The sequence below is a fragment of the Pseudophryne corroboree genome, chromosome 10, assembly GCF_028390025.1.
Source record: "Pseudophryne corroboree isolate aPseCor3 chromosome 10, aPseCor3.hap2, whole genome shotgun sequence".
Classification (NCBI taxonomy): domain Eukaryota; kingdom Metazoa; phylum Chordata; class Amphibia; order Anura; family Myobatrachidae; genus Pseudophryne; species Pseudophryne corroboree.
Window position 1 is genome coordinate 104,952,616 of NC_086453.1, and position 27,144 is coordinate 104,979,759.

The window sequence follows — 27,144 nt, forward strand, 5'->3', positions numbered from 1 at the left end:
CAGTCAAAATTTTATACAAAATAATCCTTCATAGGAGACTACAAATAGGTTGAACTCGATGGACAATTGTCTTTTTTTCAACCTTAGATACTATGTTACTATACACCTCTAGGTCCAACAGTGCCAAACTGCTATGTATTATGTATAGGTGACAATATCTGAATTTGCGTGTAAATTAATAGTATAATAGTCATATAAACCACTGCAACTATATATACAGGTTGAGTATCCCATATCCAAATATTACGAAATACGGAATATTCCGAAATACGGACTTTTCTGAGTGAGATAGTGAAACCTTTGTTTTTTGATGGCTCAATGTACACAAACTTTGTTTAATACACAAAGTTATTAAATATATTGTATTAAATGACCTTCAGGCTGTGTGTATAAGGTGTATATGCAACATAAATGAATTGTGTGAATGTACACACACTTTGTTTAATGCACAAAGTTATAAAAAATATTGGGTAAAATGACCTTCAGGCTGTGTGAATAAGGTGTATATGAAACATAAATACATTCTGTGCTTAGACTTGGGTCCCATCACCATGATATCTCATTATGGTATGCAATTATTCCAAAATACGGAAAAATCCGATATCCAAAATTCCTCTGGTCCCAAGCATTTTGGATAAGAGATACTCAACCTGTAACACTAGTTAGTACTAGTTAGGACACAAGAATAGATTTTTTCCCCCCAGACTGTTACCTTGTTGATTACCTGAGATAGTTAGTTTTAATTATGGTTTGTGGATTATACTGCATCTTAATTATGGATATATGTTTTATGTTTATGTGTTTTTCTGTTCTATGTGACTTCTGGGGAGATGTGGAATGTGAATTCCTTGTATATTTGTGTATACTTGGCCAATAAAGCTGATTGTGACCGGCCCACCTCTTACTCTGACTGCTGCTTGGTTCCCAGGGAATGAACAGATGTGCTACAGTGGATCTTTTCCACAGTGTAACGCTTATTACCTTTATAGAATATATACGGTGTGGAAGCTTACAGTGCGGTCATGGAGGTGAGAATGTTATTAGTGCACAATAAGAAACGTTAACGCAAGGTCTGCTGCAAAAAGATCGCATTGGTGCAAGGCATCAGTATTGAGGTTTTTCTATTCTGTAACTGTACATGATACACATGTACATGTCACATGGTTTCAGGATTTACTCAAAGCATTTAATACTTGAATGAAAGTTCTCAAAAATGTCCTGAATATGACAATATGGAGCTTATTCACATGTTAGCAAACCAAAAAAGCACACTAATGGGCAAAACCATGTTGCACTGCAGGTGGGGCAGATGTAATGCGTTGGCGCTGAAATGCTGGCAATGGGGATGCCAGCGGCCATAAGACCGGCCGCAGCATCCCGATGGTTAGAATCCCAGTCGAGTAAGAATGCTAACACTCCCGCCCCTAACCCAAACCCTCCCTTACCGCAGTCTAAACCTAACCCTCCTTCCCCCGCAGCCTAACCCTAACCCTCCCGGGTGGTGCTAAACCTACTCCCCCCTCCCTTCATGCAGCCTAAACCTAACCCTCCTTCCCCTGCAGCCTAACCCTAACCCTCCCAGTGCATGCCTAAACCTAGCCCCCCTCCCCGCAGCCTAAACCTAAACCCCCTTCCCATAGCCGAACCCCAACCACCCCCCCGCAGCCTAACCCTAATCCTCCCAGTGCATGCATACAACTAACCCCCCCTCTATGCAGCCAAAACCTAAACCCCTTCCCGTAGCCTAACCCCAACCACCCCCCGCAGACTAACCCTAATCCTCCCAGTGCATGCATACAACTAACCCCACCTCTATGCAGCCTAAACCTAAACCCCTTCCCGCAGCCTAACCCTAACCACCCCCCCGCAGCCTAAACCTAAACCCCCCACCACCACCACCACACCAACAGCTTACCTCTCTGGTGGCCCGGCAGTCACTCGTTCGGGATCCAGGCTGTTGGGATGGCAGTGGCAGGATTGTAATCTCAAAAGGGATGCCGGCATTCCGAGCAGTGTCGGGATTCTGCCTTGGTATTTCAACTGCCAGGATCCCGATGTAACGTGTGCAGGGAGATTTAGATTTGGGTGGGTTATTTTGTTTCTGTGCAGGGTAAATACTGGCTGCTGTATTTTATTCACTGCAATTTAGATTTCAGTTTGAACACACCCCACCCAAATCTAACTCTCTCTGCACATGTTACATCTGCCCCACCTGCAGTGCACATGGTTTTGCCCATTAGTGTGCTTATTTGGTTGCTAACAAACCTGAATAACCCCCATATCATTACACATGGCCCGTGTGTCTGGTACACGTAGGGAAAAATACTGTATACAACATGAACACTTACTTTTTACATGCTCTCCTGATCCTGCTAAAAGTTGGTAAAAAATATGGAATGTTCTTTCATCTTTAGCTTGGCGGATCGCTCGAGATTTCTCCAGTAAATCTAAATAAAGTGGTTAAGGAGGCATAGGAAGAAAAAAAATCCAACTAAAGGGTGCACATTAGTTTTTGAACGAACCATATTTGCAGCGCAATGAGTGCAAATACCTCTTTATGTTTTTATGCAGTTTAAATACTGACTGCATTTGTATGCTGGACACAGATATAGTGCAGCTTTCATTTATACGCTATGCTTAGCTAGGACGCTCCTCTCTATCAACTCTAAATCAGCCTGCGCAATTTAAGAATGCCCCCCTTCCCCCTACACTACAACATTGTTGCCAGGGTGCAAAATAGCATCTTCTACATCTAACTGGGGGTAGTTTTAGAGGTAGATGTACAGCGTCTTTTATCCAGATGAAGCACTGTCAGCCAGGCAGGCCTTTGCATCGCAAGGAGTGAAAAGGAGTTTGCATGCATGGCAAACACTGCACAAACATACTAGCCAGCTGTATTATCACACTGCAATAGAGTTGGGCTTGGTCGGGTCTCCCCTTACCTCCATCCCAATATCAGACTATTCATTTTACACTTTCCACCCTAGACCGCAAAATTATTATTTTGTTATTTCCCTGGGTGTAAAGCAGTAGCTGGTTAGCTCCTAACTTTAAATGAGCTGTTTGGGCTCTGAAGGCCAAATTGGGTGATGTACTGTAACAGCCACTTATGGATCAATGTCAGGGTTGTATTTCACAGCACAGACACTGTAAGTAAGTGACGCCTCGAAAGAGCGAGCACAGGGCAAGAGTTTGCTAAATAAGAGTGTTTGGAAAGCAGTCCTAATGGGCCTACGCCATGTAATAATATATAAAGGAAATAGCCACAGTAAAATAGATGTTTGGAAAGCAGTCCTAATGGGTCTACGCCATGTAATAATATATAAAGGAAATAGCCACAATAAAATAGCAGTCCTAATGTGTCTACGCCATACAATAATATATAAGGAAATAGCCACAGTAAAATAGCAGTCCTAATGTGTCTACGCCATATAATAATATATAAGGAAATGGCCACAGTAAAATAGATGTTTGGAAAGCAGTCTTAATGGGTCTACGCCATATAATAATATATAAGGAAATAGCCACAGTAAAATAGCAGTCCTAATGGGTCTATGCCATGTAATAATATATAAGGAAATAGCCACAGTAAAATAGATGTTTGGAAAGCAGTCCTAATGGGTCTACGCCATGTAATAATATATAAGGAAATAGCCACAGTAAAATAGATGTTTGGAAAGTAGTCCTAATGTGTCTACGCCATATAATAATATATAAGGAAATAGCCACAGTAAAATAGCAGTCCTAATGTGTCTACGCCATATAATAATATACAAGGAAATAGCCACAGTAAAATAGATGTTTGGAAAGCAGTCCTAATGGGTCTACGCCATGTAATAATATATAAGGAAATAGCCACAGTAAAATAGCAGTCCTAATGGGTCTACGCCATGTAATAATATATAAGGAAATAGCCACAGTAAAATAGATGTTTGGAAAGCAGTCCTAATGGGTCTACGCCATGTAATAATATATAAGGAAATAGCCACAGTAAAATAGCAGTCCTAATGGGTCTACGCCATGTAATAATATATAAGGAAATAGCCACAGTAAAATAGATGTTTGGAAAGCAGTCTTAATGGGTCTACGCCATGTAATAATATATAAGGAAATAGCCACAGTAAAATAGCAGTCCTAATGGGTCTACGCCATGTAATAATATATAAGGAAATAGCCACAGTAAAATAGATGTTTGGAAAGCAGTCCTAATGGGTCTACGCCATGTAATAATATATAAGGAAATAGCCACAGTAAAATAGATGTTTGGAAAGCAGTCCTAATGGGTCTACGCCATGTAATAATATATAAGGAAATAGCCACAGTAAAATAGATGTTTGGAAAGCAGTCCTAATGGGTCTACGCCATGTAGTAATATATAAGGAAATAGCCACAGTAAAATAGATGTTTGGAAAGCAGTCCTAATGGGTCTACGCCATGTAATAATATACAAGGAAATAGCCACAGTAAAATAGATGTTTGGAAAGCAGTCCTAACGGGTCTACGCCATGTAATAATATTTCTCTAACGTCCTAAGTGGATGCTGGGGACTCCGTCAGGACCATGGGGTTTAGCGGCTCCGCAGGAGACAGGGCACAATAATAAAAGCCTTAGGATCAGGTGGTGTGCACTGGCTCCTCCCCCCACGACCCTCCTCCAAGCCTCAGTTAGATTTTTGTGCCCGGCCGAGAAGGGTGCAATCTAGGTGGCTCTCCTGAGCTGCTTAGAATAAAAGTTTAAGTTAGGTTTTTTATTTTCAGTGAGTCCTGCTGGCAACAGGCTCACTGCTACGAGGGACTTAGGGGAGAGAAGTAAACTCACCTGCGTGCAGGATGGATTTGCTTCTTAGGCTACTGGACACCAATAGCTCCAGAGGGAGTCGGAACACAGGTCTCACCCTGGGGTTCGTCCCGGAGCCGTGCCGCCGACCCCCCTTGCAGATGCCGAAGTTGAAGAGGTCCAGAGGTCCAGAAACAGGCGGCAGAAGACTTTCAGTCTTCATAAGGTAGCGCACAGCACTGCAGCTGTGCGCCATTGTTGTCAGCACACTTCATACCAGCGGTCACTGAGGGTGCAGGGCGCTGGGGGGGGCGCCCTGGGCAGCAATGTATTATACCTTTTTTATGGCTAAAATACATCACATATAGCCCTTGAGGCTATATGGATGTATTTAACCCCTGCCAGATCTCACAAACTCCGGGAGAAGAGCCCGCCGTTTTAGGGGGCGGGGCCTATTCTCCTCAGCACACGGCGCCATTTTCCTGCTCAGCTCTGCTGTGAGGAAGGCTCCCAGGCTCTCCCCTGCACTGCACTACAGAAACAGGGTTAAAACAGAGAGGGGGGGCACTTATTTGGCGATATGATTACATATGTGAAAATGCTATAAGGGAAAACACTTGTATAAGGGGTTGTCCCTGTATAATTATAGCGTTTTTGGTGTGTGCTGGCAAACTCTCCCTCTGTCTCCCCAAAGGGCTAGTGGGGTCCTGTCCTCTATCAGAGCATTCCCTGTGTGTGTGCTGTGTGTCGGTACGTGTGTGTCGACATGTAGGAGGACGATGTTGGTGAGGAGGCGGAGCAAATTGCCTGTATTGGTGATGTCACTCTCTAGGGAGTCGACACCGGAATGGATGGCTTATTTAGGAATTACGTGATAATGTCAACACGATGCAAGGTCGGTTGACGACATGAGACGGCCGGCAAACAAATTAGTACCTGTCCAGGCGTCTCAGACACCGTCAGGGGCTTGTAAAAACGCCCATTTACCTCAGTTGGTCGACACAGACACAGACACGGACACTGACTTCAGTGTCGACGGTGAAGAAACAAACGTATTTTCCTTTAGGGCCACACGTTACATGTTAAGGGCAATGAAGGAGGTGTTACATATTTCTGATACTACAAGTACCACAAATAAGGGTATTATGTAGGGTGGGAATAATCTACTTGTAGTTTTTCCTGAATCAGATAAATTAAAGTGTGTGATGATACGTGGGTTTCCTCCGATAGAAAATTATTGGAGGTATACCCTTTCCCGCCAGAAGTGAGGGCGAGTTGGGAAACACACCTTAGGGTGGATAAGGCGCTCACACGCTTATAAAAACAAGTGGCGTTACCGTCTCCAGATACGGCCGCCCTCAAGGAGCCAGCTGATAGGATGCTGAAAAATATCCTAAAAAGTATATACACACATACTGGTGTTATACTACGACCAGCAATCGCCTCAGCCTGGATGTGCAGCGCTGGGGGGGCTTGGTCGGATTTCCTGACTGAAAATATTGATACCCTTGACAGGAACAATATTTTATTGACTATAGAGCATTTTAAGGATGCATTTCTATATATGCGAGATGCGCAGAGGGATATTTGCATTCTGGCATCAAGAGTAGATGTGATGTCCATATCTGCCAGACGATGTTTATAGACACGACAGTGGTCAGGTGATGCAGATTCCAGACGGCACATGGAAGTATTGCCGTATAAAGGGGCGGTCCATCGGACCTGGTGGCCATGGCAACAGCTGGAAAATCCACTTTTGTTACCCCAAGTCACATCTCAGCAGAAAAGGACACAGTCTTTTCAGTCTCAGTCCTTTCGTACCCATAAAGGCAGGCGGGCAAAAGGCCAGTCATATCTGCCCAGGGTTAGAGGAAAGGGAAGAAGACTGCAGCAGGCAGCCCATTCCCAGGAACAGAAGTCCTCCACAGCTTCTGCCAAGTCCGCAGCATGACGCTGGGGCCATACAAGCGGACTCAGGTGCGGTGGGGGGTCATCTCAAGAGTTTCAGCACGCAGTGGGCTCACTCGCAAGTGGACTCCTGGATCCTACACGTAGTATCCCAGGTGTACATTGGAAGTTCGAGACGTCTTCCCCTCACAAGTTCCTGAAGTCTGCTTTACCAACGTCTCCCTCCGACAGGGAGGCAGTATTGGGAAAAAATTCACAGGCTGTATTCCCAGCAGGTGATAATCAAAGTACCCCTCCTACAACAAGGGAAGGGGTATTATTCCACACTATATTGTGGTACTGAAGCCAAACGGCTCGGTGAGATCTAAAAGATTTGAACAATTACATACAAGGGTTCAAATCAAGATGGAGTCACTCAGAGCAGTGATAGCGAACCAGGACGATATGGTGTCACTGGATATCAGGGACGCTTACCTACATGTCCAAATTTTGCCCTTCTCACCAAGGGTATCTCAGGTTCGTGGTACAGAACTGTCACTATCAGTTCAGACGCTGCCGTTTGGATTGTCCACGGCACCCCGGGTCTTTACCATGGTAATGGCCGAAATGATGATTCTTCCTAAAAGAAATATGGACGCTTTCCTGATAAGGGCAAGGTCCAGAGAACAGTTGGCGGTCGGAGTAGCACTATCTCAAGTAGTTCTACGACAGCACGAGTGGATTCTAAATATTCCAAAATCGCAGCTTTTTCCGACGACACGTCTAATGTTCCTAGGAATGATTCTGGACGCAGTCCAGAAAAGGATGTTTTCTCCCGGAGAAGAAGGCCAGGGAGTTATCCGAGCTAGTCAGGAACCTCCTAAAACCAGGAAAAGTATCAGTGCATCATTGCACAAGGGTCCTGTGAAAAATGGTGGTTTCTTACAAAGCGATCCCATTCGGTAGATTTCACGCAAGAACCTTTCAGTGGAATCTGCTGGGAAAATGGTCCGGATCGCATCTTCAGATGCATCAGCGGATAACCCTGTCTCCAAGGACAAGGGTGTTTTCTTCTGCGGTGGCTGCAGAGTGCTCATCTATGAAAGGGCCGCAGATTCGACATTCAGGACTGGGTCCTGGTGACCACGGATGCCAGCCTGAGTGGCTGGGGAGCAGTCACACAAGGAAAATATTTCCAGGGAGTGTGATCAAGTCTGGAGACTTCTCTCCACATAAATATACTGGAGCTAAGGGCAATTTACAAGGCTCTAAGCTTAGCAAGACCTCTGCTTCAAGGTCAGCCGGTATTGATCCAGTGGGACAACATCACGGCAGTCGCCCACGTAAACAGACAGGGCGGCACATGAAGCAGGAGGGAAATGGCAGAAACTGCAAGGATTCTTCACTGGGCGAAAAATCATGTGATAACACTCTCAGCAGTGTTAATTCCGGGAGTGGAAAACTGGGAAGCAGACTTCCTCAGCAGGCATAACCTCCACCCGGGAGAGTGGGGACTTCAGCGGGAAGTCTTCCACATGATTGTAAACCGTTGGGAAAAACCAAAGGTGGACATGATGGCGTCCCGCCTGAACAAAAAACTAGACAGATACTGCGCCAGGTCAAGGGACCCTCAGGCAATAGCGGTGGACGCTCTGGTAACACTGTGGGTGTACCAGTCAGGGTATGTGTTCCTTCCTATGCATCTCATACCAAAAGTACTGAGAATCATAAGAAGGAGATGAGTAAGAACGATACTCGTGGTTCCGGATGGGTCAAGAAGGACTTGGTACCCGGAACTTCAAGAGATGCTCACGGAAGAACCGTGGCCTCTACCTTTAAGAGAGGACCTGCTCCAGCAGGGGCCTTGTCTGTTCCAAGACTTACCGCGGCTGCGTTTGACGGCATGGCAGTTGAACGCCGGATCCTGAAAGGGCATTCCAGATGAAGTCATCCCTACCCTGGTCGAAGCCAGGAAGGATGTAACCGCAAAACATTTTCACCGCATTTGGCGAAAATGTGTTGCGTGGTGTGAGGCCAAGAAGGTCCCTACAGAGGAATTCCAACTGGGTCGTTTCCTACATTTCCTGAAAACAGGACTGTCTATGGGCCTAAAATTAGGGTCCATTAAGGTTCAAATTTCGACCCTGTCGAATTCTTCCAGAAAGAACTGGATTCAGTGCCTGAAGTTCAGACGTTTGTAAAAGGGGTACTGCATATACAGCCTCCTTTTGTGCCCCCAGTGGCACCTTGGGATCTCAATGTTGTTTTGAGTTTCCTAAAGTCACATTGGTTTGATCCACTCACCACTGTGGAATTAAAATATTTCACATGGAAGGTGAAGATTCTATTAGCCCTGGCTTCAGCCAGGCGTGTGTCAGAATGGGCGGCTTTATCATATAAAAGCCCTTACTTAATTTTTCATTCTGACAGGGCAGAATTGAGGACTCGTCCTCAATTTCTCCTTAAGGTGTTTTCTGTTTTTCACATGAACCAACCTATTGTGGTACCTGCGGCTACTAGGGACTTGGAGGACTCCAAGTTACTTGACGTTGTCAGGGCCCTGAAAATATAAGTTTCCAGGACGACTGGAGTCAGAAAATCTGACTCGCTGTTTAGCCTGTATGCACCCAACAAGATGGGTGTTCCTGCTTCTAAGCAGACGATTGCTCGCTGGATTTGTAGTACAATTCAGCTTGCACATTCTGTGGCAGGCTTGCCACAGCCAAAATCAGTAAAGGCCCATTCCACAAGGAAGTGGGCTCATCTTGGGCGGCTGCCCGAGGGGTCTCGGCTTTACAACTTTGCCGAGCTGCTACTTGGTCAGGGGTACACCCTGACTGAGGAGGACCTGGAGTTCTCTCATTCGGTGCTGCAGAGTCATCCGCACTCTCCCGCCCGTTTGGGAGCTTTGGTATAATCCCCATGGTCCTGACGGAGTCCCCAGCATCCACTTAGGACGTTAGAGAAAATAAGAATTTACTTACCGATAATTCTATTTCTCGTAGTCCGTAGTGGATGCTGGGCGCCCATCCCAAGTGCGGATTGTCTGCAATACTTGTACATAGTTATTGTTACAAAAATCGGGTTATTCTTGTTGTGAGCCATCTTTTCAGAGGCTCCTTCGTTGTTATCATACTGTTAACTGGGTTCAGATCACAGGTTGTACGGTGTGATTGGTGTGGCTGGTATGAGTCTTACCCGGTATTCAATATCCTTCCTTATTATGCACGCTCGTCCGGGCACAGTGTCCTAACTGAGGCTTGGAGGAGGGTCGTGGGGGGAGGAGCCAGTGCACACCACCTGATCCTAAGGCTTTTATTATTGTGCCCTGTCTCCTGCGGAGCCGCTAAACCCCATGGTCCTGACGGAGTCCCCAGCATCCACTACGGACTACGAGAAATAGAATTATCGGTAAGTAAATTCTTATTATAAGGAAATAGCCACAGTAGAATAGATGTTTGGAAAGCAGTCCTAATGGGTCTACGCCATGTAATAATATATAAGGAAATAGCCACAGTAAAATAGATGTTTGGAAAGCAGTCCTAATTGGTCTACGCCATGTAATAATATATAAGGAAATGACCACAGTGATCCTTTGATCCAATACCAAAATGTATTTTTTTTTTTGTGGAACAATACAATATTCTAATTCACCACATTATACTCTATTTATTTATAATAAGAGGGAATATAACCCATTAATCTGATTAGCAGACCGAAAGGATACAGGTTTCAATGTTGGCTCCAACGATGTATCCAGCTACATCAAAATTGATTCTGATAAATTTGCCCTGAAAAATAACAATATAATTATTATTAGATAACAATAATGCAAATGCGTACAGATAGAAGAGCAAGCTGAAAAATAAATAGCATCAAATAAGTCTAATGTGGCATACACAAAATAAAGGCACGTAATATGTAGGTCCTTTGCCATTGGAAACTATAAGGGGCGTCACTCAGTTTACAGGTTTCCCATAGCAGCCAATCACAGTCTGAGACCATGAGAAAGGAAAGGAAACATGAACTGGTTTCTACAGTAGGTTCTTTTTTACTGTGCATCAGTTTTCATAAATGTCTCCACAGTCTGCTTAATAATGTTTTAGAATATATTGGAATGATGTATTTGCCTAGTATTTCCCACCCGATTTATAATATGCATTGGGAAAGAACTATATGTTCTAGATCACAGGTTCTCAAACTCGGTCCTCAGGACCCCACACGGTCCACGTTTTGCAGGTCATCTGTAGATTTTTAAAATGTGACAGTTGGTGATATACAGTGCAGCTGCTGGGTGATATGGAAAACGTGAACCGTGTGGGGTCCTTAGGACAGAGTTTGAGAACCACTGTTCTAGGTCTTTTACACTTTTTTTAATGAGCATTAATTTGTTCTGAAGTCTGTAAGCACAGGAAACCTAATACTACACAAGGAAAGGATGGCAACTTACAAATCGCGAAGAGTTATCATTTTTCACAGTCTTGGCGTTTCCGAAAGCCTCTAATATGGGGTTGGCCTGCAGAAGTTGATGCTCAAGTTCTCCCTGAGAATAAATAATATCAAATACGGTAAGTTGCAGAATAGCGCACTAGTATAAGCCCTACGGAGAGTCAGTTGCTTTACAACTGTAGGATCATGTGCCTAAAGTGAACACGGTTGCATGATCAGCAGAGGTGCATGTAATCCCCTTAGAGGACAGGTAGAGGCATGTTTAATAACCTGCTACCAATTGTATACCAGGTGCAGCACAAAAAGGATATATAGCTATTGTGCCAAATATTAAATTAGCTACAATAGATTTTTTATAGGGGAAACTTGAAAGCGCTGCCTCAATCCTTCAGCTATGCAAAGTCTTTGAAATGTGTTAAGCGGCCATCATATTATGACAGCTTGAAGAGGCGTAAAGCGCGGTTACGGATAGTGATAGTCCCTTTATGCACCCAAAATTACTAACTCAATCAGAACCAAATAATCAATTCATGGTTTTAAAGAGGAGGGACATCCAACATGAGTTCAGAATAGGCAGCGCTTTCACCTGACTCTGCACCTTGATGCACAAGGGGACTGAACCAGACAACTATCTCTTAAGATAGGACATCTTTATCACTGCAGTGGGATACTACAGTTGTGCTGCATGCAAAAGCAGGTGCATCAGTGCTAAGCGTGGATCACTAACCTGTACTGTGCTATCTGCCCATATATAGCATATATAGCCCACATATACAGTAGTTTACCCCTTCTGTAGTGTTTTATAGCTTACATCAGGTCACACTGTAACCTAAGAACAGACAAGGAACCTGAAACTATCCCGGTAGAAAGAGAGTTCACTCATCTGTGATCCTGGTCACTCCACTATGTTTTGAATTAGATTAGCTATAATACCTGAGACAGTGCACCAGAGATAATGAGATGCAATTGGAAAATAATGCTCTGCTCTAGGATCATGTCACAAAGTCACATCATTTATTAACATGGACAAGATCACTGAAAGCTTGTGACATGTAAATAGTTCAAGAAGTTTGATGTATTCTATATAAACAAAACAAAACTCTATTAAAGATTTGTTACCCTCATAGATGGTTAACTTGCTTTTAAAGCAATATATACTGATTTAGCCATTATGGGGGGAATTCAATTGTTTTTGAGTGCCCAATGGGTGATATTCAATTGTTTTGCCGATGGGCGCAAGTGCCCATTACTTATCAAGCTTGTCCCACCCACATGCATTGCATAAAGCAGCTAAACCCGTGCAAAGCTTTGGGCGCCCTACCGAAACTGCAGTCTGGGTGCCAAATAGCCCGCCTTTGGGTGGATTTCTACTCGCCACCTCAGGAGGGTATGAGAAGAAACAACTGGTATCGGTGGCACTCGAGCCCATCGGGTAAACATGTGAACAGCTCCCGTAGGGCGCATATTACTTATGGGCGCCCAAAATTAATTGAAATCCCCTCTACATGGTAAAACAAAAGGATTTTTTTGTTACTTTTCATTATTTTCTCAATCTATTTCTTTGAGTTTATATTCATATCTTTATTATACCATTCTTTAGTGATTTAATGTTCTCTTTATTTTGAGAAGTCTGTTTTATAACCTGCAGGTTTAGGAGCTCTTGTATTTGTGCTGCCACAACCAAAGCATCAGCATGGCATTTTTCAGTAACATAGGGATGGCAGGAGAGCAGGGATGTATAAGAGCACCCGCTCCTATATCTACAGGAGGACACAGATGATAGGTCAACAGTTCTAGGGTGAACAGCCAATAGGTCGAAACCATATGGTCAACAAGCATTAGGTCGATATTGTCATAATGCCGACACGACAATGGTCGACACAACAAAAGGTCAACCTGAGTTTTTTGTCTTTTGTTTTACTTTTTCAGACATTACCAGCCACGGAAACTCCAATTGGGAATGGTAACCTGTGCCGAGCTCATCGGGAGCAAGGTGAGGCACCTTGCCCAAAGTATGGCGAGTGAAGTAAGCCATGCGTGGGGACGTGGTGCAATTGATGGGGTTCCACATGCTAATATGGAGAAAATTATACCGAAATTAACTACAAAAACTCTTGATGACCTTTTTATGTGTCGACCTTCGTTAATGTCGACCTTTTCGTCAAAGTCAACCTTTTGGGGTTGATCTAGACACTGTCGATCTAATAACTATGTCACACCCATCTGCAGGGGTTATGGTAGGTTTTGATGATGAAAAGCAGATGCAACCTGTAACTACAGTCAAATCCCTCCACAGGAAGCAATATATTAGTGAGGATTTTGAGCACTGAAACAATATATACCTGCAGTAGAGTCATCATTGTGATTAAAAAAATAATAATAATTTGCAAGAGGTGTAAGCAATTCACACACACATACGTTTGAACACTAACTTTTTGTAGGAAAGGAAAATGAGCACATGTAATATGAACATAGAAAAAAAATAACAGTAATGAAATGAAAATTAAACAAAATGAGTGCTACTCACGTAAGACATAGTGCTGGAGCTCTGAGATGAAACCGCAAACAGAACAGAAAATAAAAATATACATAAAACAAATGTTAATGATACAACAAAACAAAAACAAAAAAGCGAAAATGAACAATAAATAACAAAACACAACATAAGGCAGGTGAAACTGATAATGAATAATGTTAATGATGGAATTTGTGGGAGAACTAAAACATCATTAACAAAATTGTGTAAGTAATTATATATAAAACTAAAATAACAGACACTACGTGATGTGAAGCAAGATAATATTTTATAAATATTAACATTGTATTTGACATTGACTGAAGGGGAGATGTCTTTAGTAGTGAAAAGAATGGAGAAGTAGAAGTAGAAGTTGCCCATAGCAACCAAGTAGCATTTGTCAAGTAATTTCCATAAAATGAAAGGCAGAAGCTGATTGGTTTACGGGCAATTTCTCCATTGGTCCACTTCTCTTTTCTTTATACTGCTTGATAAATCTCCCCCTGAGAATTTTATTAACATTAATGAAAGGAGTATTTTTTTCATCTAACCTGCAAATAAAAAAAAGTACCACTGATACCCACCATTTTATGGGTATTTAAATGCAGCTTTAACATTTTGATGAGTTAAGTGACTGACCACCACTGAATTACTGTGTATGGTTAGATTTCCTTACTTGCTCTTTAAGAACTTAAAACATTTCGATTTGAAAACTGATGTCTCGTGCAAATAAAAATACTGCAGCGGTGAAAGCTGATGTGAGCAGAATTCTTAATGGTTGTAAGTCATTGTAAATATTTCTATCTACAAATATGTTGCACAAAGGAAGCGATAGAAGATTTCAGTATTGACTTGGCTGTACCTGTTTACATATGTCTCCTAAAAATACAGTGGGGATTGAAAGTTTGGGCACCCCAGGCAAAAATTCATTTTAATGTGCAAAAAGAAGCCAAGGAAAGATGGAAAAATCTCCAAAAGGCATCAAATTACAGATTAGACATTCTTATAACATGTCAAAAAAAGCTTGATTTTATTTCCATCATTTACACTTTCAAAAGAACAGAAAACAAAAAATGGCGTCTGCAAAAGTTTGGGCACCCTGCAGAGTTAATACCCCCTTTGGACAGCTGAGACCTGGCAGTGTCATGGATTGTTCTCAATCATCATCTGGAAAGACCAGGTGATGTCAATCTCAAAGGTTTTAAAAGCCCAGACTCATCTGATCTTGCTCCAACAATCAGCACCATGGGTTCCTCTAAGCAGTTGTGTAGAACACTGAAACTGAGAATAGTTGACGCTCACAAAGCAGGAGAAGGCTATAAGAAGATAGCAAAGCGTTATCAGATGCCCATATCCTCTGTTCGGAATGTAATTAAGAAATGGCAGTCATCAGGAACAGTGGAAGTTAAAGCAAGATCTGGAAGACCAAGAAAAATATCAGACAGAACAGCTCGCAGGATTGTGAGAAAAGCAAGTCAAAATCCACGTTTGACTGCACGATCCCTCCAGGAAGATCTGGCACACACTGGAGTTGTGGTACACTATTCCACTATAAAGAGATACTTATACAAATATGGTCTTCATGGAAGAGTCATCAGAAGAAAACCTCTTCTACGTCCTCACCACAAAAATCAGCGTTTGAAGTTTGCAAATGAACATATAGACAAGCCTGATGCATTTTGGAATAAAGTTCTGTGGACCGGTGAGGTTAAAATAGAACTTTTTGGCCGGAATGAGCAAAGGTACGTTTGGAGAAGGAAGGGAACAGAATTTAAATGAAAAGAACCTCTGTCCAACTATTAAGCATGGGGGTGGATCAATCATGCTTTGGGGTTGTATTGCAACCAGTGGCACAGGGAACATTTCACGAGTAGAAGGAAAAATGGATTCAATAAGATTCCAGCAAATTTTGGATGCTAACTTGATGCCATCTGTGAAAAAGCTGAAGTTAAAGAGAGGCTGGCTTCTACAAATGGATAATGATCCTAAACACACCTCAAAATCCACGGTGGATTACATCAAGAGGCGTAAACTGAAGGTTTTGCCATGGCCTTCACAATCTCCTGACCTCAACATAATTGAAAATCTATGGATAGACCTTAAAAGAGCAGTGCGTCATAAACAGCCCAAGAATCTAAAAGAACTGGAAGACTTTTGTAAGGAAGAATGGGCGAAGATACCTCAAACAAGAATTGAAAGACTCTTGGCTGGCTACAAAAAGCGTTTACAAGCTGTGATACTTTGCAAAGGGGGCAGTACAAGGTATTAACTCTGCAGGGTGCCCAAACTTTTGCAGACGCCATTTTTGGTTTTCTGTTCTTTTGAAAGTGTAAATGATGGAAATAAAATCAAGCTTTTTTTGACATGTTATAAGAATGTCTAATCTGTAATTTGATGCCTTTTGGAGATTTTTCCATCTTTCCTTGGCTTCTTTTTGCACATTAAAATGAATTTTTGCCTGGCGTGCTCAAACTTTCAATCCCCACTGTAGCTCCAAGGGATGATGTCATTGCAAATGTTTCTTTAGCATGTAGTAAAGAGGTAACATGAAGGTGTCTCTGACTAATAATAATGACATTATGAACATGTAGGTCAGGGCCATCTTAATGTATAGGCACAATGGGCAGCTGTCCAGGGTCCCACGATTCTAGGGGCCTTTGGGCAGGGGTGGGCTGGGCTGAATCAGTGGGACATCTTCCTCCCAAGTTGGTGCCTCTGGAGCTTCTTGGAAGGCAGGTAGAGATTGCTGTTCGGCTGCTCTGATTGTGATTATGCACAATCAGAGCGACCAGGAGGCATTGTTTACTGGCCTCCCAGCCTGCAGCTAGACAGTGAATGGCTATTAGGATGCTGATTGGTGGACGGCTGGAGCTATCCACCAGTCAGGGTGCTGATAGCCATTTACTGTATGGAAGCATGTAGAGAGACAACGCGAAGACGCAGGAGGGGTAAGCTATAATTCTTTTTTTTACGTAGTCCTGTGAACGGATGGATAGGGCCCCAGTGCATTGCTGTTCCAGATGCTGTTAAGAAGGCCCTGATGTAGGTGACCACATGTTATAATTCTAAGGTTTTTAAACAGTGCAAATAACTTATAATAAAGTCATAAATAAATGGTGACCATTAATTAATGATCACCAGCTTGAGATCCAGTTTTAGTTGCAAGTCCTTAATGTGTACCATTCACTTACAAGCACTGGAGTTAGCCACTTTGTGTGCTGCGCTATATTATGCGGTTTCAGTCTATCAATACATCATGAACTAGGAGAGGCATCACTTTGTGCCTCATGCCTCACTGCAGTCACTAGCTTTAGGTCAGTTGAAAGTCCCGTGGCTCCACTGTGAGTAGCGTAAATGTGCACTTCAGTGTTAAGGTTTGACTACTGAATATCAAACATTTAGGACCTAAATCAGTTTTAGCAGTTGTGCTATAGGGATACCTGTGTACACTTCCGGAATGTCTGAGACTCTGGAATTTCAGGGTGCTCTACCAGACTCCCAGAAGAGTAGACCAGCATCACTAACCCACCGAGCTCCCCAGTGCCACTATGGTGTTAATAATGTTCCATTATTAGGGTGTTCTAGAAGCACCTCTATTGCTGGATGCAATTAGAGAGTCTTCAAAGGTGACAGCATACTGAACAAGAGAAGGAACACTCACCTCACTCTACTGTATCATTATTATGTAATATTACACAACAAATAAAACTGCAGTCTGTTGATAGCTTCCCTATATAATGAGTCTCTGCTTGTCTGCAACTTATGACATGCCATTCATAAATATCCCCTGCAGTAAAGTAATTACCCAATCAGGATTTATGATGAATTAAAATACTGGTATTAATTCCAAATCATGCTTTATAGGCATGTCTAGATAAGATGATGTAAGACCACAACCACTCTGCTAAAAGGATATTCTGATAGTGCTGGTGGCATGCATTACATACATCATGCAGGATGCACACAAAGTCAACTTGCCTGGTGTTTGATAGATCTGAAAGATTCCATCTGGTATTAGTAAAGTGTACAAAATAATCAACAAAGACTGTTAGTAACCAGAGACTCTACAGGCCGCTACTGAGAGAGTAACAGCAGGATATACTGTAGCACTGCAGCAGAGTGTGAGCTGCTTCTGTATATACCATTGTATTCATACGTCTTTCCAAACAAACACTCATGCAACATGTGTGAGCTCACTGTGAGGCGTGCAGACATGATCAAATAAAGAAAAAGTTACTGTTTACATATTAGATGTTTTCGTGTTTGCTCTGTCTGCAGTCTGCAATTCCAGTAGGGGGACTTGTCCCAGAAGAAACTGTATTCTATGCAGGATGGTATACCTTTTACTGGACCAACATAAAGATCACACATTTATTGTGGGTACACAGGGTTGTTTGATACCCTTAAGATTTCCATGCCGTCTATAACCATCACATGGAATACATAGTCGAGCAATGATATCTGCCTGTTTTATCGATACAGAAAACAACAGATTTGTGGCAAGTTAAAACCGCCACACAAAAACAAAGGTGTTAGATCTGATCAAAGCAATATAATGAGACTAGTTTAGAGTCACAGAGCAACAACGCCTACAACAAAGAATCTACGAACTTCATTTTTTTGACATTGCCATGATAAGAGCTGTACATCACTATCCTATGCTGTTGGGAGACCCTGTATTTTCCATTATCCAAAACTACTCATGCCCAAATCTATATTATAATACTGTCAACAGGCAAGTCTGACAATATCATAATAAAAGGAGTGGAAAAGGTCACTGTTTCTGACACTTGTCTCCTGACATAACCTGTGCTGTGGTCAACTTTCTGAACAGCTCTAGGTTCTCCTATACCCCATCCAACCCATACACATTACTGGTCTAGGGACGGTATGCGGTTAACATACCAACCATCTGGATCCTGGCTGTCTTAATACAGATGCCGGGATCCCAGTGGGGGGTACTATACCACTGCCGGAACACCGGCGAGGTAGGTAATTCCCCCTCTATTTGTGTCCACAACACCCATAGAGGAAGAACAGAACCTGTGCCCGCAGCATGGCAAGCACAGCGAGCCCGAAAGGGGCTTTTGTTGCACTCGCCCTCCTTCCGGTATTCTAGCGCCCGGGATGCTGATGTCGGTATACTGACATTCTGCATCCCATACTCCCTAGGGACGCGTAGATGAGTAGAATATGAAAAGTGATTGTTTTATATTACTCCAAGGCACATTAAATGCTAAGGAGTTGCAACCTGTTTATTTAACAACATGGGTCAAATGACATGTATACTGTATGGCGAAGTTTCCCAAACTCTGCTATTACAGTCCAGGTTTAAGGATATCCATGTTTGAGCACAGGTGACTTAATTAGCACCTCCGTCAATTTGACATAAACATCTGGAATCAAGCATGAACAGCCTTGAACCTGGACTGTAATGGCAGCGTTTGTAAAACTCTGCTGTATGGTATAAGCCTTGCTCAATAAGCATTGCCAAAGCATGGTTCAAAGCCTTAATGGAGCTGTATTATGGATTAAAGCACACGTTTGCTGTCGGTACCATGTAAAAGTTGTTGTTTTTTTTCTAAGAAGGTAACAATTAAAGTAAATTAATTTACCTTTTCTGTCAAGCAGAGCTCTGAGACATAAAGCTACAGCCAGGAATAAGATGTTTCACAGTCGCTTCAGGATATCTAAACCCTATGTCTAATGCCTTGCCAATGTGATGACGCCAAGAACCTCAGATATCATAATTTCCCAAACTAAATGCTCAAAAGCGCTAGAGTCCAATGACTTCATGTTTTGTGGTAACTTCCCTTTGGCAGAATGAACAATAACTGAAACAGCTTTTCTCAGCATCAAAGATCACATTAATTATCCTATTGTTCATAGACCTACCTAACTGTGCTAACACAGGATACTGCAGGGCTTATGTCATACCACAGTGCAGGAGGCATTATTTATTATTGCGTTTTAGCTATTTAAAACTAGTTGCCTATGATAAATGGTGCTCCAGCCAATCAGCTCCTGTCATTTTTCAAACATGTGACAGTTGGGAGCTGATTGGCTGGAGCACCATTTATCATATGCAACAAGTTTTAAATAGCTAAAGCTTGTTGATAAATGGGCCCCAATGTTCTGTAACCCACAGCAATATAACTCTGGCTTTTAATACTGTAACCACACTAGACTGCTAGAAGCTCATATTGGTTACTGTGTATTAAAAGAAACCATTGTTGTTTGGTCGATGATGTTAAATGCGCCCCTACTGTATGTCTGATAACTGTGTCTAGTTTTGGATGGTGGTATTCTGGATTTGAAAGGAAATCATGGCTCACGCAGAAAGACATAGATTGCAGCAAGTCAATTAAAATGAATCAATTTTTATGTATTTATTTTATGGCATCATAAATAGTGAAGGGAGGGAATCATATGAACCATCAATGAATGAGGACTATCAAAACAGCCCAGCACAAATATTAGCCTCATTTTGCCAACGTTTGAAAATAATGCTTGCAGAAAATGGCCTCAGTCTTATCCCACCATGTCCTCCTCCTCTCCCACTTCAGACAAGGAAGTCTACTCCCTCAACTTATCCCCCCCCCTACTCAACCTGATCCTTGGACCCCCTCATCTCCGAGCTTCTCCGCTTCTTCTCCCCCACTGCCTGCTCCCACCTTGCTCACCTCTTTAACCTATACGGTAGCTCTCTACCGGCATCTTTCCCTCACCATTCAAACATGTTCTGGTCTCACCTAATCTCAAGAAAACCAACCTCGACCCTTCATCACTCACTAGCTACCACCCCATCTCTCTTCTCCCATTCGCCTCCAAACTACTTGAACGACTGGCCTACAGCCGTCTCACAAGCTACCTCTCTGACAACTCCATCCTTGATCCACTACAATCTGGCTTTCGCACACTCCACTCCACCGAGACTGCCCTGGTGAAAGTCACCAATGACCTGCTTTTGGCCAAATCCAGGGGCCACTTCTCTCTGCTCATCCTTCTGGGCCTCTCTGCTGCCTTTGACACCGTGGATCATCCTCTCCTCCTCCTCACATTCCAAAACGCTGGCCTCTCTAGCACCGTCCTTGACTGGTTTACCTCTTACCTCACTAACTGCTCCTTCGCTGTGTCGCCTCCTGCACCACCTCACACCCTTCCATCCTTCCTGTTGGTGTCCCTCAGGGTTCCGTCCTAGGCCCCCTTCTGTTCTCCCTGTACACCTCTGTCTTGGGTGCGCTCATTAACTCTTTTGGCCTTCAATACCTCCTCTATGCTGATGACACACAACTCTACCTCTCCTCTCCTGATCTGTCCCCCTCTGTCCTCTCTTAGGTTTCCAGCTGCCTCTCCTGGATGTCTGAGCGCTCTCTGAAGCTCAACATGGACAAAACTGAACTCATTATCTTTCCTCCAGCCAGAGCAACACCCCCTACCAATATCTTTATCACTGTTGACAACACCATCATCTCCCCCGTTCGCCAACTCCGCTGCTTTGGTGTCACTCTTGACTCCTCCCTCCCCTTTGCAGTACAGTGCAGAATGACAGTCTGCACGCTGGCGAAGCAGAAATTGTATTGCCTGAGTTTTGCGAAGTGCCCACTTCTACAGCAATACTATATTCACACAATTACATTTATCTGCGCTTGAAACTTGCTGACCATTTTGTATGTGCATAAAAGCGGTGGATGCCGCAACAGATGGCTTACCGGAGCTGTATGTTCCTTGCGTCCTTTGTGTGAGGAGGCCACGTGAGCCAGGTACTGGATGACTTTCTTTGTGTTCTCTGTCTTTCCAGCTCCTGATTCCCCACTGCAAACATAAAGCATCACTTAACAGGATGACGAATGAAGTGACAACTATAGTATCATATGCACAGATGCTTTCATACTTGACCTAAGTTCTGTTGCACTGACTGACACTAAGACGATATTTAAATAAAAAATGAAAGAACTTTAACTCTGAGGGCGAGTAAACTTTCCTTGTAACATGGGGGTAAAATAAATAAATGGATTTATGGCAGAAGTTGTACAAAAACATCTATCACAGATACTTTTTGATTAATCTGGATTTCTGGCCTGCTGGTTCTCCCATGCATGCAATGAGTCCTGGCAGTTTCACCCTAGAAGATCTTTTGCACTAATGGTACCAGATGATGAGCTGTCTGACCTTTCAACATATTAATATTTCAAGCTGTGTATCTCTACAATGCCCTGTACTTTACTGCAGTAGAATTTTCATCCCTGTTTTATCCTGTTACAACATACCGTACGCTGAAAAATAATGTATGGGAATGTGGAATTGAGCCAGCTGTACAGTTGAGCTCAAGTTGGACAAAATATAAAATTCCATACAAACATGATAATGCAATAGTTTAATTGGTGACATAATTGTTGCCTTCAATCGTGGACATTCTAAGAACGTCAGTAAAACAAAACTACTATTTAATGTTTACACAATCACAATTATTAGCTAATATTTGTTTATATTAATGTTTTAATATTTGTACTATAATAAGTAGTAGCCAAAAACAGTAATACTCACGTGCAAAGAATTGACTGATCTTCACGATCTATACGTAGGGAAAAAGATAGAGTTAACTATTTTAAACAGCAATGCAAATAACCAAACTGATATGACATGGACAATTTCCAGGTGAAAGGCTGTCATATCTATCTATCTATCTATCTATCTACACACATATACACACACACATCTACTTCAGCGGCACTCAGAAATAAAGACAGTGAAACTGGTCTCCTGATCAACGTTTCAATGATCAACTCATTTTCGTGAGTATATATATATATATATATATATATATAGCTATGTGAAATTAAAAATATCATTTGAGGAAAGGATTTGTCAAGCTGCTTTTTGTGCTGTGCAGAAAGGCTGATGACATCTCCAACTGCATTTCCATGTACTTGTTTACTACATAAAAATAGTTCATCTGACAACAGATAAAGACCCGTTTTACTAGTCCTTCGTAAGGGGGGTACACACGGACAGATCCATGTTTAAAATCTAAGCAATTTGACTAGATTGCTTAGATTCTAAGCACGGATCTGCCGTGTGTAGGCCCCCCCAGTGATAGCGATGCGCGACCCCGGTCTGTGTTAAGATCGCTCAGCACACATCTCTCCCGTCAGTACCCCCCCTTTACCATTTTGTCCAAATCAGTGAGGGCCATAACCCTTGCATGGTCTGGGGTACTCTCTCTTCTCCCTGCCCACTCCCAGTCCGGTAAGGTTTTCAGGTGTAAATATAGAGGTAAGACAATGTGCTGTATACAGATAGTGATAATATGGGGAAGATGTTTCAAATCTTGGTGAGAGAGATAAAGTACCAACCAATCCGCTTCTGTCATTTTACAGGCTATACAATGACTGGTTGGTATTTTATCTCTCTCCACTTTGGGGAAGATTAAATTAGCCACGGTGTTTACAGCTCTGGGTGTAATTATTCTGCAATTTCCCAACTTGGTAAACACACAGCTAACATGTGTCAACCCATACATTTGGGGTAAGAGCCCAGATCTACCCCATAAATTTGGGGTAAGAGCCCGGATATAGACATAAGAGTATCCTTACAAAGAAATAAGGATCAAATCAGGTTTGAGATAAAAAAAATATGGTTAAAAAAAAGGGGGCAGACTAGATGGGCCAAGTGGTTCTTATCTGACATCAAATTCTATGTTTCTATGAACTATGGGTTACCCCGAGCATTAAGCCCTAGAGGGTACATTTAATGCGCAGTGTACAGATACCTACCTGAATAGCTCTGGGCTGAGCTGAGCTAATTGAATCTAACCCTTTATATTTCTCTGATATTTGATAACTCACCACCTATATGAGGCCAAATAAAATGGCAGCAAACACGTTCTGCCCAGATATGGGATGCAACCTGTTTTATTATAAGGCAAGAGGCTGGAAAGACTTGCAGACACTTTATAACTGGGCCAATATGAGGCAGGGCGCAAAGTACATATATTAGCATTATAATTGTGTGCTGAGGTGTCATTACCTTGAAGCATGCTGCGGTAAGCCGTCTCTGATATTGCATATATGTGTGGGGGCATTTCATGGCGTTTCTTTCCCCGATACATCTCCACTATTTGTTCTGTATATATAGGCAGGTTCTTGTATGGGTTAATCACGACACAGAACAGGCCTGAGTATGTCTGCATGAAAATATAAAAACATTGCAAGTGTCATTAAACAATCTTAATACTGCATGCAACTAATACAGGGCTCGGCAGCAATCAGCCGACATGGAGCATTACAACATGATCTAGGTTGTGTTTCGCACAAAGAACCATTACAGTGGTTACGTAAAATGAGAAGCACGGCGTTTCTTATTAAATAATATATACATTAACATACATAAAGGAATGTGTTAATAGCTAAAACAATGCTTAAATGAATAGTATTGCCTATATGACACTGTGTCATCACTTTTATACTAGAATTCCAGCAATCTATGGTTTAGAAATAAGAGAAACATGAAATATGTCAGCAGATTGTTCTCTATGTTGATATGCCATATACATGTACCAGAGGTGTTCTACAAGAGGAGACCCGTGTGCAGACTCTTTATGGGCCACCTCCACTCTGCGGTACTGTAGACTCTGCGCAAGTGCAGGTCTTCGGAAACATGGCACCCGGCATGTCCCTGGAGACAAATCTCTAGCCTGCATGAGCGGGTCTCCGAAAACATGGCGTCCATCATGTTCCCAGAGACAGATCTGTACTGTGCATGCACGAATCACCAGGAAAAAGGCTGACGCACCATTTTCCAAGTGATTTCTCCTGTCACAGCAGCGCCAACATTGGACTCTGGAGAGGTAAGTGATTAGACATGGGTGCAGGGTGTGGGGTGTGGATCCCCCTTGACTAAAGGGTCCATGTGCATTGCACTCATTATAGACATGGACAATCTCATTTTCAGTGCGAAGCCTTAAATTAAAACCTGCTTAATGGACATTTTTCAGTCTAGTTATTTTTTTTTTAACGAAATTTGTATCACGTTTTGTATTTAGTCATTTAATCATGCATCTCTACGGCATGCTCAGAAGGCTGTCTCTATAGGAAAGCTTAACATTTCCAGTATAAAATGATGTAAATTAACCTACTGTTTAGCCCAGTGGTTCTCAAACTTTTTGGAATCAAGGCGCCCTACAGCATAAAGGCCCTACACACTTAAAGATTATCTGTCCAATCTGGCTGATTGGAAAGAAAATCTGGCAATGGCTGGGAGCAAATGACAATCAACAATTTGCTACCAAAATCAAGAAAATGGACAAAAACAGTTCAGATAAATTGGTTTAATGAAACAAACTTAACCAATTTGTCTTAAAGTCCATTTTTGTCTGTTTTCCAATGTTTGAGAGTAAATAGTGAATTGCCATTTGCTCCCAGACATTGCCAGATTTTCTTTCCAATCAGCCAGATTGGACAGATAATCTTTTAGTGTGTAGGGCCCTATAGGTTTGCAAACTCGATCCTCATTACTCCACACAGTGCATGTTTTTACAGGTCTCCTCGCAGAATCACAAGTGAAATAATTAGTTCCACATGTGGACCTTTTAAAATTTGACAGTGAGTAATTAATACACCTGTGCACCTGCTGTGTTACCTGCAAAACATGCACTGTGTGGGGTAATGAGGACCGAGTTTGCAGACCATGCCCTAGAGCACAGGTTCTCAAACTCGGTCCTCAGGACCCCACACAGTGCATGTTTTGCTGGTCTCCTCACAGAATCACAAGTGAAATAATTAGCTCCACCTGTGGACCTTTAAAAATGTGTCAGCGAGTAATTAATTCACCTGTGCACCTGCTGGGTTACCTGTAAAACATGCACTATGTGGGGTAATGAGGACCGAGTTTGAGAACCACTGCCCTAGAGTATCAGAATTTTTTTCACAGCACCCCCTAGGACAAAAGTTTCTTATTGAGAAACTTAGAAATAAATATTAAATTAAGTAAATTGTGTTTATATGTCATCGTTAAGGTGTGTACACACAGAGCCAGCCCTAACCAATATGATGCCCTAGGCAAGATTTTGGCTGGTGCCCCCTAGCACCGCTGCTAGTTCTGCAAGAGATGCCTGGCATGAGTCAGCTGGCAGCTCTGCTAACGTCGGGTGCCTTTTGTTTATGAAAATGCATCTTATTTGCATTACTATGTGGCTAGGATGTACAAGCAGCTTCTGCTGATTAAAATTATATACAGCATGCCTATATTCTCTGTGCGACTGCGGCTATATCTGCATACGAAATGCTACATTACAGTGATTTCCAGGAATACACACAGAATATAGGCATGCCGCATATCATTTTAATCAGCAGAAGCTGCTGGTGCCCCTAAGCATACCAAATGCCCTAGGCATTTGCCTAGTTTGCCTATGCCTAAGGCCGGCTCTGTGTACACACTGCACAATGTACCGTACGCCCGACATTGACTATTCAACGGGGATAAGCCCGCAGAGTCTCATATTTTCACAGTCGCCTCAAGGAACGTCAGGCGTCACCTCACATTGAAGTCCTTACTAGTGCTTTTAAAACTATTCATAGATGACTGTCAAATGCAACCACATTTCATATGATATACTACACTTGATTTCACTAGGACTAGGTTATACAAAGACTGCTGTAGACATGCTGTAAATGTATAAAATGCTATGAAAAGTAGCGCTACTGCTATATGAGAAATACACCAATGAGTACAGTAATAGCAATGGTTCCTAGTGTATGTGTGTTGAGAAATGTACGTAAAGTGCATTTTAAAAAAAACAAAAACACACCAACACCACTTATAAGTCTTTAGAACTTGGAATAATTTAATAGCAAAGTTTATATACTGTAGTTAGGATTTAGATTAGAACTTTGACTATATTAGGTTTTGGACATGGAAAGTTAAATCCTGAAGTGGGTTCAGATTATGACTTGAACTAATTTTGGGTCTATGCAAGACTTACATTAAGACTATTAATTAATGTTACAGTTAGAATTATTATTATTTATTTGATCCCAGAGATCACTTTATACAGTGTTACTGTTTGGTAATCCAGTGCTGGGTATCCAGACGTGATGTGCCCTTAGTGTAAACTCCCTACACCCTTTAATTATTATGGGTATGTAGGTGATTAATATTCAAATCTTCAAATGTCAACTTATAGATCATGCAGCAGATACTGTAAATGTAATAAAGCATGTATTGCATTTACATATATAACTGGCAACTATGGAAAGTTACTTTTATGTGACTATTCATTTCAATGTGGTTTTATAAATGTCAGCACCAAAGGCTCTGGCTCATTTCATGCAAGTTCTTACTAAAGAGGAAGTGTAATAATACTGTATATCAAGTACATTCCTTCATTTAAGCATTGAGCATGAAATAAAATAATTGTCTATCATGTTTTTTTAACCCGTATAGATAAATGAACAGATATATAACAAACGTGATTATTATTATTCTCATTTATTGATTTCTCACGTATGGAAAGGAGA

General features: G+C 42.2%; 1 protein-coding gene across 1 annotated transcript in view; it reads right to left on the minus strand.

Moving 5' to 3' along the window:
- Positions 1–27,144, minus strand: part of LOC134965221 (myosin-10-like) — a 347,571-nt gene that overhangs the window by 71,260 nt on the left and 249,167 nt on the right. Inside the window, exons 3-9 of the mRNA XM_063941726.1 lie at positions 23,657–23,813; positions 22,175–22,202; positions 21,340–21,442; positions 13,640–13,660; positions 11,114–11,206; positions 10,391–10,454; positions 2,349–2,447 (exon numbers count right to left, since the gene is read on the minus strand). Coding sequence (XP_063797796.1) covers positions 2,349–2,447; positions 10,391–10,454; positions 11,114–11,206; positions 13,640–13,660; positions 21,340–21,442; positions 22,175–22,202; positions 23,657–23,813 — 565 coding nt within the window. The remainder of the gene's footprint in view (positions 1–2,348; positions 2,448–10,390; positions 10,455–11,113; positions 11,207–13,639; positions 13,661–21,339; positions 21,443–22,174; positions 22,203–23,656; positions 23,814–27,144) is intronic.